This window comes from Rhinoraja longicauda, chromosome 7, assembly GCF_053455715.1.
Source record: "Rhinoraja longicauda isolate Sanriku21f chromosome 7, sRhiLon1.1, whole genome shotgun sequence".
Lineage (NCBI taxonomy): Eukaryota > Metazoa > Chordata > Chondrichthyes > Rajiformes > Arhynchobatidae > Rhinoraja > Rhinoraja longicauda.
The window spans coordinates 50,498,286-50,514,250 of record NC_135959.1 but is presented as its reverse complement, the minus strand read 5'-3'; the positions used below and the strand labels follow the sequence as shown (position 1 = coordinate 50,514,250).

The 15,965-nt window shown below is 42.1% G+C and overlaps 1 protein-coding gene across 4 annotated transcripts in view; it reads left to right on the top strand.

The window, feature by feature from the left end:
* lims1 (LIM and senescent cell antigen-like domains 1) overlaps positions 1 to 15,965 on the top strand; it is a 99,840-nt gene that overhangs the window by 58,789 nt on the left and 25,086 nt on the right. For all 4 annotated transcript variants that reach the window (XM_078402558.1, XM_078402560.1, XM_078402557.1 and 1 more), the window contains exons 2-3: positions 8,613 to 8,772; positions 12,325 to 12,391. In XM_078402558.1, the coding sequence (XP_078258684.1) occupies positions 8,613 to 8,772; positions 12,325 to 12,391 (227 nt within the window). The remainder of the gene's footprint in view (positions 1 to 8,612; positions 8,773 to 12,324; positions 12,392 to 15,965) is intronic.

The following is a 15,965-nucleotide window of genomic DNA, read 5'->3' as shown; positions in this document are numbered from 1 at the left end:
CCCTATCACTGCCCTCTCTACCCCATGCAATCCTTTCAATTTCTTTATTGCCTCCACTCCTATCCATCATTCTACATATCATTTCCACAGCAGTTCATCCATATCTTCTCCCAACTTAAGCGCATCCAGCTTTTTAATCATGTGACTGTTGATGGCTGACTGCTCTGCATTATGAAGTCAACCTAAAGTGACCTTTTTCTTGGAAATGGACAATTTTTAAAGGGATTCCAGCCAATGGCTGGGTAGTGGTGTGGGCTTGGAACCTTCTGACGAGCCCATCGCATGGTATTGTGATGCTGATAGTAAGATTAAAATACTTGTGGGTTGGTTCTGTACCTTGTTGCAGAAAGTCATATCCTTCAATTTCTTGATGGGAAAACAGCATTTTGATCTGTGATTGTTAAGATTGCACTCTATTTTCATGATATCTCTTGAATACAGCTAGTCAGACATTGCCAGCACTTTTGTGCCAAATAATTAAAGTTGCTGCTATGCTGTATAATCGTATAAGCACAGTTGCTTTTTTTTTTCTTCCCGTGTGAGTCACAAACTGGTCACACAGTTATGTATGACTAAATATAGGTTGGGCATTATTGAAAAGAATATGTGAAATGCTGGAACATATTCACAACCTCAAGCTCTCCCATAACCCATTTTTTAAGGTCAAATGAAATATATAGACCATCAGGAAATAATAATAATAATAATAATGCATTACATTTGTATAGCGCTTTTCTAAACACTCAAAGACGCTTTACAGGGTTTACTAAAACATAGAAAAAAAAATAAAAAATAAGTAAACGAACAGAAAAAGAAAAATAAGGTGAGGTGACGGTCAGTGGTTGAAGGCAGTGCTGAACAGGTGAGACTTCAGTGATGTTTTGAATGTGGTGAGTGAGGAGGAGTCTCTGATGGTCTGAGGTAGTGAGTTCCAGAGGGTGGGAGCAGCGATGGAGAAACCCCTTTTCCCCCCAGGATCTGAGTTTGGTCCGGATGGGAAGGGACAGGAGGTTAGCAGCAGCAGAGCGGAGGGTACAGGTGGGAGTGTGTCTGTGGAGGAGGTCAGTCAGGTAGGATGGGGCCAGGTTATGGAGGGCTTTGTAGGTCATGAGGAGGATTTTGTACTGGATTCTCTGGGGGATGGGGAGCCAGTGGAGCTTGTAAAGGACGGGGGTGATATGGTCATGGATCGGGGAGTGGGTGAGTAGACGGGCAGCGGAGTTCTGGATGTATTGGAGTTTATTGATGATTTTTGAGGGTGAACCATAGAGGAGGCTGTTACAGTAGTCCAGACGGGAGGTGATGAAGGCGTGGATGAGGGTTTCTGCAGCTGTGGAGGAGAGGGACGGACGGAGACGGGCGATGTTTTTGAGGTGGAAGAAGGCTGTCTTGGTGATGTGTTTGTCGAAGGAGAGGGTTTGATCAAAGATGATTCCAAGATTCCGGATGTGAGGGGAGGAGGATACTGGGAAACCATCAATATTGAGGGTGAAGTTTTGGGTGGATTTGGTGAGCGTTTTTGGTCCAATTATGATGATTTCAGATTTGTCGCAGTTGAGTTTGAGGAAATTGAATTGAAGCCAAGATTTTATTTCAGTGATGCAGTTTGTCAGGGTAGAGTGTGTGGAGGTGGAGATTGACTTGGTGGAGATGAGGAGCTGGATATCATCGGCGAAGCAGTGGAACTTGAGACCATGACGGCGGATTAATTGACCAAGTGGGGACAGGTACAGGATGAAGAGGAGGGGGCCGAGAACTGAACCTTGGGGGACACCTTGGGGGGCGGGAGCGGTGGGGGATTTACAGTTGTTAATGGAGATGAATTGGTGCCTGTCGGAGAGGTATGATTTGATCCAGGATAGGGCAGTGCCGGTGATGTTAAAGGTGGTTTCAAGTCGGGTGAGGAGGATGGAGTGGTTTATGGTGTCAAAGGCGGCACTGAGGTCGAGTAGGATGAGAATGTTAAGGTTGCCAGCGTCAGAGGAGAGGAAAAGGTCGTTTGTGATTTTGAGGAGCGCAGTTTCAGTACTGTGGTTGGAGCGGAATCCAGATTGGAATGTTTCATACAGGTTATTGGTAGAGAGGTGGTGTTTGAGTTGAGAAGCTACAGCGCATTCCAAAACTTTGCACAGAAAGGGTAGGTTGGAGATTGGTCTGAAGTTGTTTGGGGTGTCAGGGTTGAGTCCAGTTTATTTCAGAATAGAGGTGACAGCAGCGATTTTGAGGGATGGTGGGAGTGGACAGGGAGGAGTTTATTGTTGCAGTGATAAGTGGAGAGAGAGCAGGAAGGCAGGCCTTGACAAAGCTGGAGGGGATGGGGTCCAGAGAGCAGGTGGCAGTTTTCATTCCTGTGAAGAGGTCAGAGAGGTCGGTGGTGGAGACTGGAGAGAACTGAGACAGGGGTTGACAGGATAAGGGGGAGCAGGTGGTTTGAGGGGGAGCAGGTGCGTTGGTGGTTAAGGTGCTGTAGATGTTGTCTATTTTGCTTTGGAAGAATTAAAGGAAAGAGGTGCATTTGTCGACTGAATGACTGGGAGATGGTGTCCAGGGGGCTGAGGAGTTTGTTTATTGTAGAGAAGAGTGCTTTTGGGTTTCCGGAGCCAGAGTGAATTATTTGAGAGTAGTAGGTGGAGTGGGCGCGGGAGAGGGCATCTTTGTAGTGCTGCAGGTGGTCTTTGTAGGCTTGGGAGTGAATTGTGAGACCTGTTTTGTTGCGGAGTCTTTCAAGTTGGTGGGCATAGGTTTTCATCATGCGGAGTTCGGGGGTAAACCAGGGAGCAGAGTGGGTGAAGGAAACTTTTGGTTTTTATAGGTGCAAGCTGGTCGAGGCAGGAGGAGAGAGTGTGGTTGTAGTAGTCAGTGAGGTCAGAGGGGCTGTGGAGGTCAACGAAGGGAGAGGCGGACATTTTTTCAGAGAGGGAGGATGAGAGCGAGGTAGGTGAAACAGAGTTCAGCTTACGGAAGTTGATTTTGCGTTTTTGCCTTGGAGCTGGGGTGGGAATGTTGACGGACATGGTGATGGCTAAGTGATCGGAGAGGGTGGGGTCGGAGCCAGAGAGGTGATGTAGATTTAGTCCAGTGGAGCAGACAAGGTCCAGAATGTGCCCACGGTTATGGGTGGGAAAATTGACATGTTGAGTGAGGTTAAAGCAGTTGAGTATTTCAGTGAAGTCAGCGGTTATTGTGGAGTCGGTGGAGTCCATGTGGATGTTGAAATCACCGAGGAGGAGGATTGAGGGGGAGAGAGAACAGAACTGGGTCAGAAAGTCGGAGAAGTCAGAAAGGAATGATGGGTGTGGTTTGGGAGGGCGGTAGACAACTGCCATGACTAATTGTGTGTGACCAGAGAGTTTAAAAGCCAGGTGTTCAAATGAAGGAGCAGATGAGATGGAGATGAGGCTGATCTTGAAGTCCTGTCGGTGTATTACGGCAATCCCACCACCTCGGCCCTCCGAGCGTGGTTTATTGATGTAGGAGTATCCGTTGGGTGTAGTGAGGTTGAGTGAGAGGTAGTCCAGAGGTTGTTGCCAGGTTTCAGTCAGACAGAGGAAATCCAGTTTATTGTCCAGAATGAAGTCATTCAGAAATGAACAGATTCCGAATTTACAGAGGTCAAGGAGTTAATTCTGTCCATTATTTGGTGTAATGCAACAAGAAGCACTTACTCTAGATGTTATTAGACTGCGACTATTTGGTTTTGGAATCGGAGACCACACAAGCAAGGTATTAATCAACACAAGCTTTATTGTGGGAATAGCATCTGTACTTAACAGTTTTTACAGGTCCACCACCGTGTTTTTTCTCTTTGGCACCCTTGGTTCCGGAGCCTTGCTGGATTATCCATTTTGGCAGACCAACAGAGGTCATGGCCTCTGAGAGGAATGGAGCGGTCGGTCTGCCTTGGCTGCTGGGGAGCTGCGATACCGCTCCGCAAAGTCTGCCTCGGACGTCGGCTGTGGGAATGGAGCAGCCTGCTCTGGCCAGGCCGGAGTTCCATGGGGCAAATTCGACCCACTGTTTGGCCACGGAAATCTCGATGAGATGGAGATCTGCCGCCCCACCCGACTAGGCGCCAGATGTTTTGGGGGGACTTCCGGGGAGGATTTCAAGTGTACTTTCATCATTTTGTCCGGATTAAAGGAGGTGCCGGACCACCAGTTGCCAGAAAATCGGTGGTGGACTTGTACTTAACAGCATCGGGTGGACCCCCATTCAGTGGCAGGCAGCTCCATCTGCAGCGTGTTTCGCAGTTTCCCTTGGCACCAGTCACGACCCAGGCCCAGGGTGAAGTCCCAACTCCTGAGCACCCCCCCAGGCTGTGTTATACCCTTTCCTTATTGGCAATGTTTCACGGTTAACAATTCATAGTAAAATACATCAAAATGCATCTGTATGTAAAAGGTACACCAGTTTGCTTTAGAATGTTCACACAAGGTTCCCTTTTGGCTAGAATCCACTGTAGCTTCGTAGCTGTTCTCCAGTTGCCCTCTATTTCCCATGCGATCCCTTTAACCCTCTCCATGCAAGGGATCACAACTCAACATGTTACATCCTAACGCTTTCCTTGCAGTCAGAAAATACACAAGACACTCTCTTGCAACCATACCTCCACAGTATTTTAATGAAAGCATCAAAAACACGCAAGACACAAGAACAATTACTAAAAGTGGAGGAAGAGGCCAGTAGTTCTGCCTTTCAAAGGAATGAATGTGTATGTGTGTGCTGGGCTTTTGAATATAATAATATTACAGGAGCTCGTTCATTTGTAGGGCTGTCCATATGTTGAGCCTGGGGACTAAGTAGTTCTCTAATGTTGGAGTTGATGGCAACAGATTTTCACACAACATGATCTTGCAGATGAGTGCAACAAATGAGCTGTCAGTGATGTGAGCTAAGAGTTAAAAGCATCACATTTTTAACAATGCCATGAATCCCTTGATTGGCAGGTGAGGGTCTCATTTATCAAAGGACGCTTTGACGTTACCTAGGTTTGCACTAAAAATATAACTTGGCTCTTGGAAAAATGAATCTAATGATGCTGGAGTGCATTTCTAAGTATAATTGGTTTGTTGCTACTCGCATATTGAATGTCCGGAGCTATAGTAAGGATAGCATTGATTAACAACAAATTCATAAGAGCAAATCTTTGGATTAGGATTGTCTGGTAATTTGATTCTGGTTAATGTAATAATGACACCATCACTGCAAATATCCTCTTTTAAAGCAGGCCAATAGGCAGTTATTCCAAATTAAACCATTTTAAGCAGCTGCTATCATTGAGCCCCTAGTTTGGAAATGTGACTGCCCTCTGTGCCTATTTGTGGAAGAAGAAGAAATATTCAGAAGGCACTGGAACTAATCTGGCTACAGTTGAATGTTTTCTCAAACAAAACTTGTAAATCTGTAAAAAGACGGTTCTGAGGCAAAATATTGTCAGTTTTAACTGATTTGCATTAAAGCTGGTTGCGTTAAAAGAAACTTTGTGGATACGAAGCATTTTTTGGAATCAAAATATATATGACTGAAAATATTTGTTATTAAGATGTTATTGTTGTCTGATAACGTTCATAAAATTATATATTTTAGTGTTAAATACTAATTTTCTATCAAAGCTTGCACCTGTGACTCGATAGAACCGATTTTATTGCATTCTTTATACGGATTTCTAAATTCTGTCAATCCTAAATTAATATGAGATGTTGAATGTTTCAAAGATGAACTACATTATCTAAGCTTTGAACCATTGTAAATGTGTAGGTATAAGAATAGAGAATGTTTTCTGGAGATTGTGTGCAGAAACATATGGATCATGATCATGTTTAATTCACTGCTCTTTTAGTGCAAGTCAGAATTAGATACATTCATGTACAGAAATGTTGTTTCGGGGCCAGTAGGACGATAAATATAATCAGCCATTTTTTTCTTTGCATTTGCATGATGTCTGAGTGAGTGGGTAAAATGAACTGAACCATCAATTCTCATAAACATGTTAAAACAGTAATACCAAACCAAGTGATGTCATTGCTATGCAATCCCATGCATCACATCAGTTCTATTCTGGCCTTCCTTTTGGCTGAACTCCTAATTTGAAGCTGCAACATCTCCACAGAAGGTTATACTGACTTCTCTCTGAAGGTTGGAAAAAGTTTACGCGGCTTTGGAGAAACATAGTACAACAATTATCAGCCAACTTTTTGTGACTTGTGCAGAATACTTTCTTTGCTCGGATTATCTTTACATTCAGACTGTATTAGGTCTTTGGATCATTTTAATAGCACACTTTTTCTCGGGGAAGAAGCAATGGCCTGCACAATGCGACAGGAAATCCTTCAGACCACTATCAATGGTGGCTCAGAATTTGTTGAAAGCAGTGAGAATGAAAAAGCTGTGTCGAAGCCACAGAGAAGACGGAGTGATATAAAAATATATAAAGAATTCTGTGACTTTTATGCTAGATTGTAAGTGATTTACCTCAGCTTTTTACAGTACTAATATCATTTCAGTATCTTGAAACATCAGTGATCATTTAATTCATACAGTTAATTTTGTACAATCTTGCATGTTATGCCAGCAATGAACCTGATACTTTAATGCAGTCCCAAACTAGAACATGTTGTCAATTGTTCTATTTGACCTGTTGTACTTGCTCTCAACGCGTCTGATTATGGCTGTTCACATTACTTTAAAATGAGCACTATAATCAATTTATTTCCCCCCAAGAGTGTATCTAAGCATAAAAGTCCTGATTCATAGACTGGGTGATAATATTTGATACTGCATGTGGAAGGCTTTTAAGTTTAAGGGAAAGACATTGTGGCCTTCCATCACAGTGAGGAGAGAGAGGACTGGAGGAGACTCACTGTGATGGATGTTTCTTTGATGGATGTTTCTTTTTTTGTGTGTTTTTGGGGTTGGGTAATTCGAATGCCTATTTAATGCTTTTATTGTTGGACTGTGTTTTTGGGGGTTTTGGGGTTGTGTAATTTGAATGCATATTTAATGCTTTTATTGTTGGGCTGTGTTTTGGGGGTTTTGGGGTTGTGTAATTTGAATGCCTATTTAATGCTTTTATTGTTGGACTGTGTTTTGGGAGTTTTTTGGGGTTGTGTAATTTTAATGCTTATTTAATGCTTTTATTGTTGGACTGTGGGTGACTGAATTTCGTCCAATATTGGATGACAAATAAAGCTATCTTGAATCTTGAATCTTGAATTTATATATATGTAAATGAGGATATGTTGGAGGTCGGTATTTTGGATCTTTTCCAAGTATCTCAATTTTGTCGTCAAAATGCTGATTGTAATCACAAAACTGAAGCACTGTAAATTTTGAGCATATTATACAGAGAATAAATTTAATCTTACAGTAGAAAGATTGAATTCGATATTATATAATTGTCTTTTATTGTATTGCAAAATATACTGCAGATTGTGGAAATCTAAATAATCGAATCATTTATTAGACCTCTAATGGATATACTATATTCAAGACATCAAAAAGTCCCTGTACTTTGTCACTTTATCAACTCAGTCAGGTTTTCATCAACTTTGGTGGAATGGTGATCTTCAGACTGTCTTACAGAATCTGCCATTGAAACACTAACATAGCACATTTATCTTGTTTCACTTTCCCTCAGGGATAAACATTGCTGAGGCAGACTGTAGGTTGAGAAATTTGGCAGAGAGCATAATGCACTTGAAGCTTGATCCATCTGAATTTCCTTAAATGAACATTACAAAACAAAAAAATCTGGCAGGTCCTACATGGTCTGTGTAATCATTTTGTAGACCTGGTTCCCGGCACAGGTGGTTAAAAAGTAACCTTCACCTTAGTTATTGGAAAAAGTTTCTATGCTAATGTTTCAATGGCAGATTCTGTAAGACAGTCTGAAAATCACATATTGATAATAAATTAAACTGTCATTTCTATATCTTGCATTGCTTTATTTCAAAAGCAAAATATGAGCATCACATTGAGATGATCTGTTTTAAGACTGTTAGAAGTATTAAGGTCAGGTTATATCATGATATTTTGTTTTATATCCTCGAACCAATGCACAAATAGAACATCCTCTAGTCTCTTGCTGTAATCATCATATTCAAAGCTAAACTCCAAGGAGAGAGAAACTGCCAACTTAGAGAAAATTATCAGTAATTACATTTAGGTTTAAACAGGTGCTCAATATTGAATAGATTCCAAGGTCAATGAATGTCCTTGTTGGAAGATAGATAGCAAGAACTCCAACTGTTTCCAAATATTGTGGTAAATTTGCTTTTCTTTTTCAATTACATTTATATTACACATCGTGTTTGTTAGATTTTGATCAAGCAATATACATGTTGGAGCTCTAAAACTTTGGGTTATATTCTTTGAATGCCAGGATGTCTGGAATTTGTATTTAATCTGGTAAATGATATTTAATAGCAATTCCTTTTAATAGTGTGCAAGGTTTCTGAATTCTTGTTACACTTCACATAAATGGGTAGAAGTTAAAAATCACTTAATCATTCATCTTCAAAGCTAAATCTTTATAGTCGCATGGCTGACTTTTGGGCAGTGCTGAAGCCTTGAAGCCTATAACTTAACATGTTATCTGTTTAACTTTATTTCAGCAACATGGCAAATGCTCTGGCTAATGCCATGTGCGAGCGATGCAAAAGTGGCTTTGCACCGGCGGAGAGGATTGTGAACAGTAATGGAGAGTTGTATCATGAGCAGTGTTTTGTATGTGCTCAATGCTTCCAGCAGTTCCCAGAAGGGCTGTTCTATGAGGTGAGTAGATTGCAGGATGGCTGCTCAGTCCATTAATTCTTGGATTAATGAATTTCCCAACAATGCAGATTGTTTCCTGAGTTGCAAGTATTTCATCGGATAATCATTGGACTTTGGTGAGTCTTTCTTTGCTGGATTGCCCCAGATGGAACAATCTACATGTGGTGACCTGGCCTTTAGATGATAGGCAGAGAAAATCAAACTGTTGTAATTGCTTTAAGAAAAAAAAAGAAAATTACTTAAAGTAAATATTAAACAGTAAGCATCTGTCAATTAAACAGAATGGCACAGCGGTAGAGTTGCTGCCTTACAGTGCCAGAGATGGCACAGAATGGCACAGCGGTAGAGTTGCTGCCTTACAGTGCCAGAGATGGCACAGAATGGCACAGCGGTAGAGTTGCTGCCTTACAGTGCCAGAGATCTGGGTTTGATCCCGACTACGGCCACTGTCTGTACGGTCCATACGTTCTCCGCGTGACCATGTGGGCTTTCGCCGGGTGCTCCAGTTTCCTCCCACACTCCAAAGACGTACAGGTTGGTAGGTGACTTGACTTCAGTAAAGTTGTAAATTGTCCCTCGTGTGTACGATAGTGCTAGTGTATGGGCCTGTTTCCGGGCTGTATCTCTAAACTAAACCAACCACATGTACAATGAAAGAGAGGAAGTACGCTTAGCTAAACTCTTTAATGATGTTTGGCATATGGCTGAGGTGTCATCTGCAACCTGTCTGATTCTCTGCTGAGGTTTGAGAACCTCTCTGGAGATGGTGAAGAATGAAGCTGAAAAGAACTAGCCCGCAGGCATTGTGGCTCTCCAGGCTGAACAAGAATGGATGTGTGTTTATAGGTTCTTCCAATGTTATCAGAACTCGGGAATGGGATGGGATGTGATCAGGTAGTCTAGTTTATTTTATCATTTGGATTTTTTTTTAATACAGCAGACTTTTCAAGTCAATAAATATATATTTTCAGAAAAATGAAGACATTGAACAATTCAAATGACTTTTAAAAGGAAAACCACAAGAGAAAAAGGGGTGTGCTATTGTACAACAGCATTGACTGACTATGGCACAGCTTGCTTACAAACCTATGACTAATAAAAGTCTATTGCTTTTAACACCAATATGTTGTCAAGGCACCACCTACTGAGTGGAACAAACAAAAATGTAGAAACTGTGTAGGAAGGAACTATAGATGTGTTGGAAAGAACTGCAGATGCTGGTTTAAATTGAAGGTAGACACAAAATGCTGGAGTAACTCAGCAGGACAGGCAGCATCTCTGGAGAGAAGGAATGGGTGATATTTCGGGTTGAGACCTTCAGACTGAGAGTCGGGAGAGGGAAACAGATAAAGAAGGGTAATGTGTGAAAACAAGGCATAAAAGAGATAAAGTTCAAGGAAAATGTCACCTTCTACCAGCTAACACTGAACTATTCTACATTTTCCTTGAACAGCATCTCTTTTGATGTCTCGTTTGCACACATTACCCTTCCTTATCTCCCTTGACTCTGTCTGAAGAAGGGTTTCGACCCAATACGTCACCCATTCCTTCTATCCAGCGATGCTGCTTGTCCCAATGTTGAAACTATGATAGGTTTAAGGATTAATATGCTAATAAAACCAAGAGTATGGAGCTTAATTAGTAATGTTGTAAAATTAAATATTTAAATGCCTAGAGTCATACAGCACAGAAACAAGCCTTTCAGCAAATGTCCCCATGCCAAACAGGCTGCTTCATCTCCACCTGTCTGGATTAGGCCCATATTCCTCTAAGCATTTCCTAGCCATGTACCTGTCCAGTGCTTTTTAAAGACCAGTTCTAGAAGGTGTACGTAAAATAAGAAGTTTGAATTGTTTTTGGTTTTTCTAATTTTGAACATCCTTTGGCATCAACTACCCAGTCTATTCCCTTCATAATCGTGTATTATAATTACATTGCTTCCTTTTTGTTGGCTCCCAATGCCACCTTGTATATTTAGTTATTCTCTGCATCATTCTCTCTTGCAACAGTTCTGAGGATCTAGGTATCAATGTGTTAAATATACCTCCAAAACAAATGTATTATTTGATTCAGAGACGGTGCTGCAAACAGTACGTAGATGTGTTCTCACCAAATCGTGCATAATTGAGGAAAGGTTGCCTTGCTGTTATATATCAACTCCATTCCCATTGCAAATAAACAAAAATGTATTGCAAAAAAAAATAATAATCCTGCATTCTTAGTTGACGTGCATGGTCACAACATTTTATCAACCTATAACCAGGATTTAAATCTGAAAAGTTTGCCTTATCAAGTACTTTTCACAATCTCAAAGAAATCTCCATGCATATTGGCATTTATTGGCACTAGGTTAAAATCCTTTGAGGTTTTTTTACCAACAACTACAGGCACTCCCTGACTTGCTTAATAGGTGAGTTATGTAAACTCACACTTACAATTCACAATAGGTTTCCTGAATGACCGGCGTTATTTCAATGGGAGGATGGTGAGGGCTTTCCGTCAGCTTCGTCGATGCACCAACTATGCTCCCCTAGTTTTGGGCACTGTCAATGCTATACTGGGAAAGCGATCGAGAACGAGGGAGGTAGCGGATAGTGACTCTTGGCCGAGTCACCAACATTGTCCACAAGGTGCACCAGTGAGCCCTTCTTCACCAGTTGCCACATGGTCCTGTTGACGTGGCTGTTGTTGTGGCCACTCCGGTTGTAGCCCCTGGACAGCAGCGCTTTCTTCAGGCTGCATCCACTGACAGGATGCACTCGGTCTCCGTGGGGCACCTTCCCCTCTCACCAGCCACTTCTTTCTGTTGGCCATCGCTTTGTCCCTCCCCTCTCCGCCACCTCCTCCTGGTGTCAGCGACTGCGAGAGTGGGGAAAAGGAGGGGGTGGTGGAGGAGGAGTTACGGACTGGACAAAGTGACAGCTGACAGGATGAAGTAGCGGCTGGTGAGAGGGGAGGGAGCCCCATGGTAACCGAGCCTGTCCTATCGGTGGTGGAGGCCTGAAGTAAGAGGTGTCTACAACGTGACCCTCATCAACTGGACCAGCAGCAATGGCGCCTGGTTTTAAGGTGAACAGACGCAAAGTGCTGGAGTAACTCATCAGACGTTTGAAGAAGGGTCCCAACCCGAAATGCCACCTCTCCGTGTGGTCTAGAGATGCTGCCTGACCAGCTGAGTTACTCCAGCACCTTGTGTCATTTTTATGTATTAACCAGCATCTACAGTTCTTTGTTTCTCCCTAGTTTTTAGGTGATTGCAACCTGTGTAAAATCTGACTTGCGTAAGGGTTTTGCGGAACATAATGCTTACTTAAGTCGGGGAGAGTCTGTAGTTGACTTTGAGCCAGAGAAACAAAATACATGAACACAACAGTGGTGAGAATATTTGGAGATTAGAATATAGCTTTCAGCATAAAGTACTTTCTCATTATCACCTGTTAGACTAGTACAATAAAATTTGAAGACCTTATATTAATTTTTAAAAAATACTTTAAAAATTTAAGACAAAATCAACGTAGAACTAGTTTAATAATTACATGTCGTTTGTTACAGTTTGAAGGGCGAAAATACTGCGAACATGATTTTCAGATGCTTTTTGCACCCTGTTGTCATCAGTGTGGTGAGTCAATTAACAAATTTATATATTTTCTTTGCAATAGTTTGAATGCTGCCTACTTGCAATTATTTATTTGCATTAATCTTTGTCATGGTAAATACTTGCAGTCCTATCTGCAATTAGGTGTAGATTTCCAACTGGAAAGTCTTCAGTTTTCATACTGAATTGCACGATCTCGCTGCCTCGCCATTTTCAGGGACATCTGATATGGCTCCAATCCTCTGTTGACCAACGAGTTTGATGATGTCAGATGTGCAATCTTCGTCAGTGAGCCTGAGTATAGTTGGTAAGAACAACCATGCCGTCACACATACACTCATAGAGAGTGGGAGCACAGCAGCATGACTGCGGCAGGCACAGATGCTGAGGCCCTCCTTCATTTGTTATCTGGCTCTGGTGGCTCGCTCCATCACCCGCTTTCGAAGTTGATACAGGTCCGTTTGGTCAAAGCACACCAGCCCTGTCCTGCCTTGGGCAGAAGACCCGGTGCTCTTGCTGGAATGGCACTGTGTTTGTTTGAGGCTCTCATCGATGCAATCCTTGTAATGTTATCTTGGACATCCCTGTTCCAGTGCCCCATGTACAAGAGTTCTATTAACAGATATACAGGCCCACCACAGATTTTTCAGCAACTGGTGGTCTCCTTTAATCTGGACAAAATTACAAGAGCACACTTGAAATCCCCCACAGAAGTCCCCCCTAAGATGTGGTGCCTAGGCCGGGTGCGATGAATGATCTCGACTTCATCGGGACTTCCTCGTTGATCAGTGGGTCGAATTTCCCGCCTGTGGCCGGGGCTCTGGAACTCTGGCTTGGCCAGAGCTGGCAGATCTGTTCCCATAGCCGACCTCTGAGGCCAACTTTGCGGGCTGATATCTCAACTTCTCGACTACCGTTCCATTACCGTAGTAATGGAGGCCGAGACCTCTGTTGGTTCGGCAAAACGGATAATCCAGAAAGGCTCCAACCAAGGGTGCCAGAAATTCGGTGGTGGACCTTTGTTTAGAGTTTCACTACTGTGAATGATCGCTTTACCTTAGCAAAATATTTTGCTTTACGATGCTTATCTGCAGTAGTCTTTCTCTCCAATAAGTACAGGAGGGCAGGGATCCCTGCAGCCGGTTAGAGCATGAACTAATTTCCAACGTTAAAATATTAATCTTATGTGGGCAGGAGTCGTGCAAGTGTACAGAAATTAACAATGCATTGTCCTGCCGTGACTGTGCATCAGGTTCTGATGATCGTGTAGTTTTCCACATTACTGTGGATTTTTATTTTGGGGGCAGAATGGTGTGTCACGGATTCTCCCGAAATAGGATATTTTGATATTTAGTATAACGCCAATTCTCGTTGATTTTTACACTGAAACATACAATATGTGGGAGCTTAGTTTGATATGCATGCGCATATTGCAGCTCAGTAGATGAGGTTGGAGGCATTTGATTCTGTACTGATGCCTCCGCTACCATTGTACATACCTCTATCACTTCCATCACTCTATCACTTCTATCACTTCCATCTACGCCCCCTAGTTTTAAAATCCCCATACCTGGAAAAAGCACTGATCATCCACCTTGCCTATGCCCCTCATGATTTAATAAATGTTATCTGTAAAGGTTACCTCCCAGTCTCCTGCTTGCCAGATAAAAAACAGTTCCAGTCTCTTACAGCTCGAGCCCTCTGCCCTACTGAAATCCTTGTGATTTTTTTCTGCACCCTCTCTAACTTAATCACATCATTCCTGAGCTACAGAGACTAGAATTGCCAATGGTCAATGGCACCTAGGTACAGTGAAATTCCTTTTTTGCATACAATTCAGTAAAAATCACTATACTTTGGCACAATCATGCTCGATTACAAGAGTGTAAAATAGCAGATTACGCTGAAGCCGTACACGAGTCACCACATTTCCAGCACCATCTTGTACCCTTCAAGTTCAATGTTCCTCAACTAAAGGATGTTTTAAAGCTTGCACTTTAAATGTTGTTCACAGTGAAATGGCCATAGACAAATTGCTAAGTTAGTTTTAGTGCTGACATTGAATTTTGAAATCATCTGACACATTATGTGCATCTATTTTCAGTGAGTGAGGCACCATTTATAGTATTGAGTTCAGTTCCGAGCAGCGTGTTATAGGAAAGATGTTGTCAAGCTGGAAAGGGTACAGAGAAGATTTACGGTGAGGTTGAGTAGGCTGGGACTCTATTCCTTGGAATGCCTCTATTCCTTGGTATGAGGGGTGATCTCATAGAGATGATCATGAGAGGAATAGATCATGAGAGGAATAGATCAGGTTGATGCACAGAGTCTCTTGCACAGAGTAGGTGAATTGAGGACCAGAGGACACAGGTTTAAGGGGAAGAGGAAAAGATTTAATAGGGATCTGAGGAGTAACTTTTTCACACATTGGGTTGTGGATGTATGGAACAAGCTGCCAGAGGAGGTAGTTAAGGCAGGAACTATCACAACATTTAAGAAGCAGTTAGACAGGTACATGGATAGGACAAGTTTGGAGGGATATGGACCAAATGCTGGCAGGTAGGACTAGTGTAGCTGGGAACTGTTGGCCGGTGTGGGCGTTGGGCCGACGGGCCTGTTTCCTCACTGTATCACTCTTTGACTCTATATGAACGAGTTCTGGAGAATCAATATTTTGATGTATTTTAGGAATGTGATCACATTTATAATTATAGTGAACATCACTAATTTGAGCCAGCTATATTATTAAAATAATCATGTTTACATCTTGCATTGAAAAGAAGCACATAAATACTTTTGTCATTAACACATAGAATTTACTTTAAATATGTGTGCACCGACCGACACATGTAACTGCTTGCCTGTAATCTTTGAAGAGTCATAAAACATAGTTTTGTAACAACAAAAACAACTGCTATCTATGTACTATGATGGGAGAAAGGAGTCAACCCAATTGTTAAGTACCAAGGGCTGAATGTTGCTTACATATTCACAGCAGGTTGGTAGGAACATTTAGAGCTTGTGAAGACTGATGAAGGTCACAGAGAAACTCAAAAACAGGGATAAGAATTTAAGTACAATTGTATGTATCTATTGGAGATTTAGAACCTCCCTGACTATTGGGCTTTTTCTATGATTGTAGTTACAGCATTAGTTGATATTCAAAATAAACATCATACAACTCAACCCCTGCTCCACAGCAAAGTAGAAAAAATATTCTCCTCTCTTGTCACACGTATACGAAGCATCAATCTTCGCTATCCTCTGAATATTAAGCAACCAAACCTCTTGTCTTCCTAGTTGCTCACCATTTTAACTGTCATTCCTGTTGCCATGCTGAACTTTTTGACCTCTGCCTCCTCCACTGTCAGAGTGAGGCCACCTGCCAACTGAAAGAGCACTTAAGCAGGCTACAATCCAACGGCATGAACATTGAATCATCAATTTTCAAGTACCATCCCCTTCCCTCCCTCAGGCTTTACATTTCACTCCTTCTTCCTTATCTAGCGCCATTTTGTCTCCATTTCACCTGTAGTCTTTGTTACTATGTCTACCCATCTGCCAATCACCCCATCTCACCTGTAGTCTTTGTTACTAT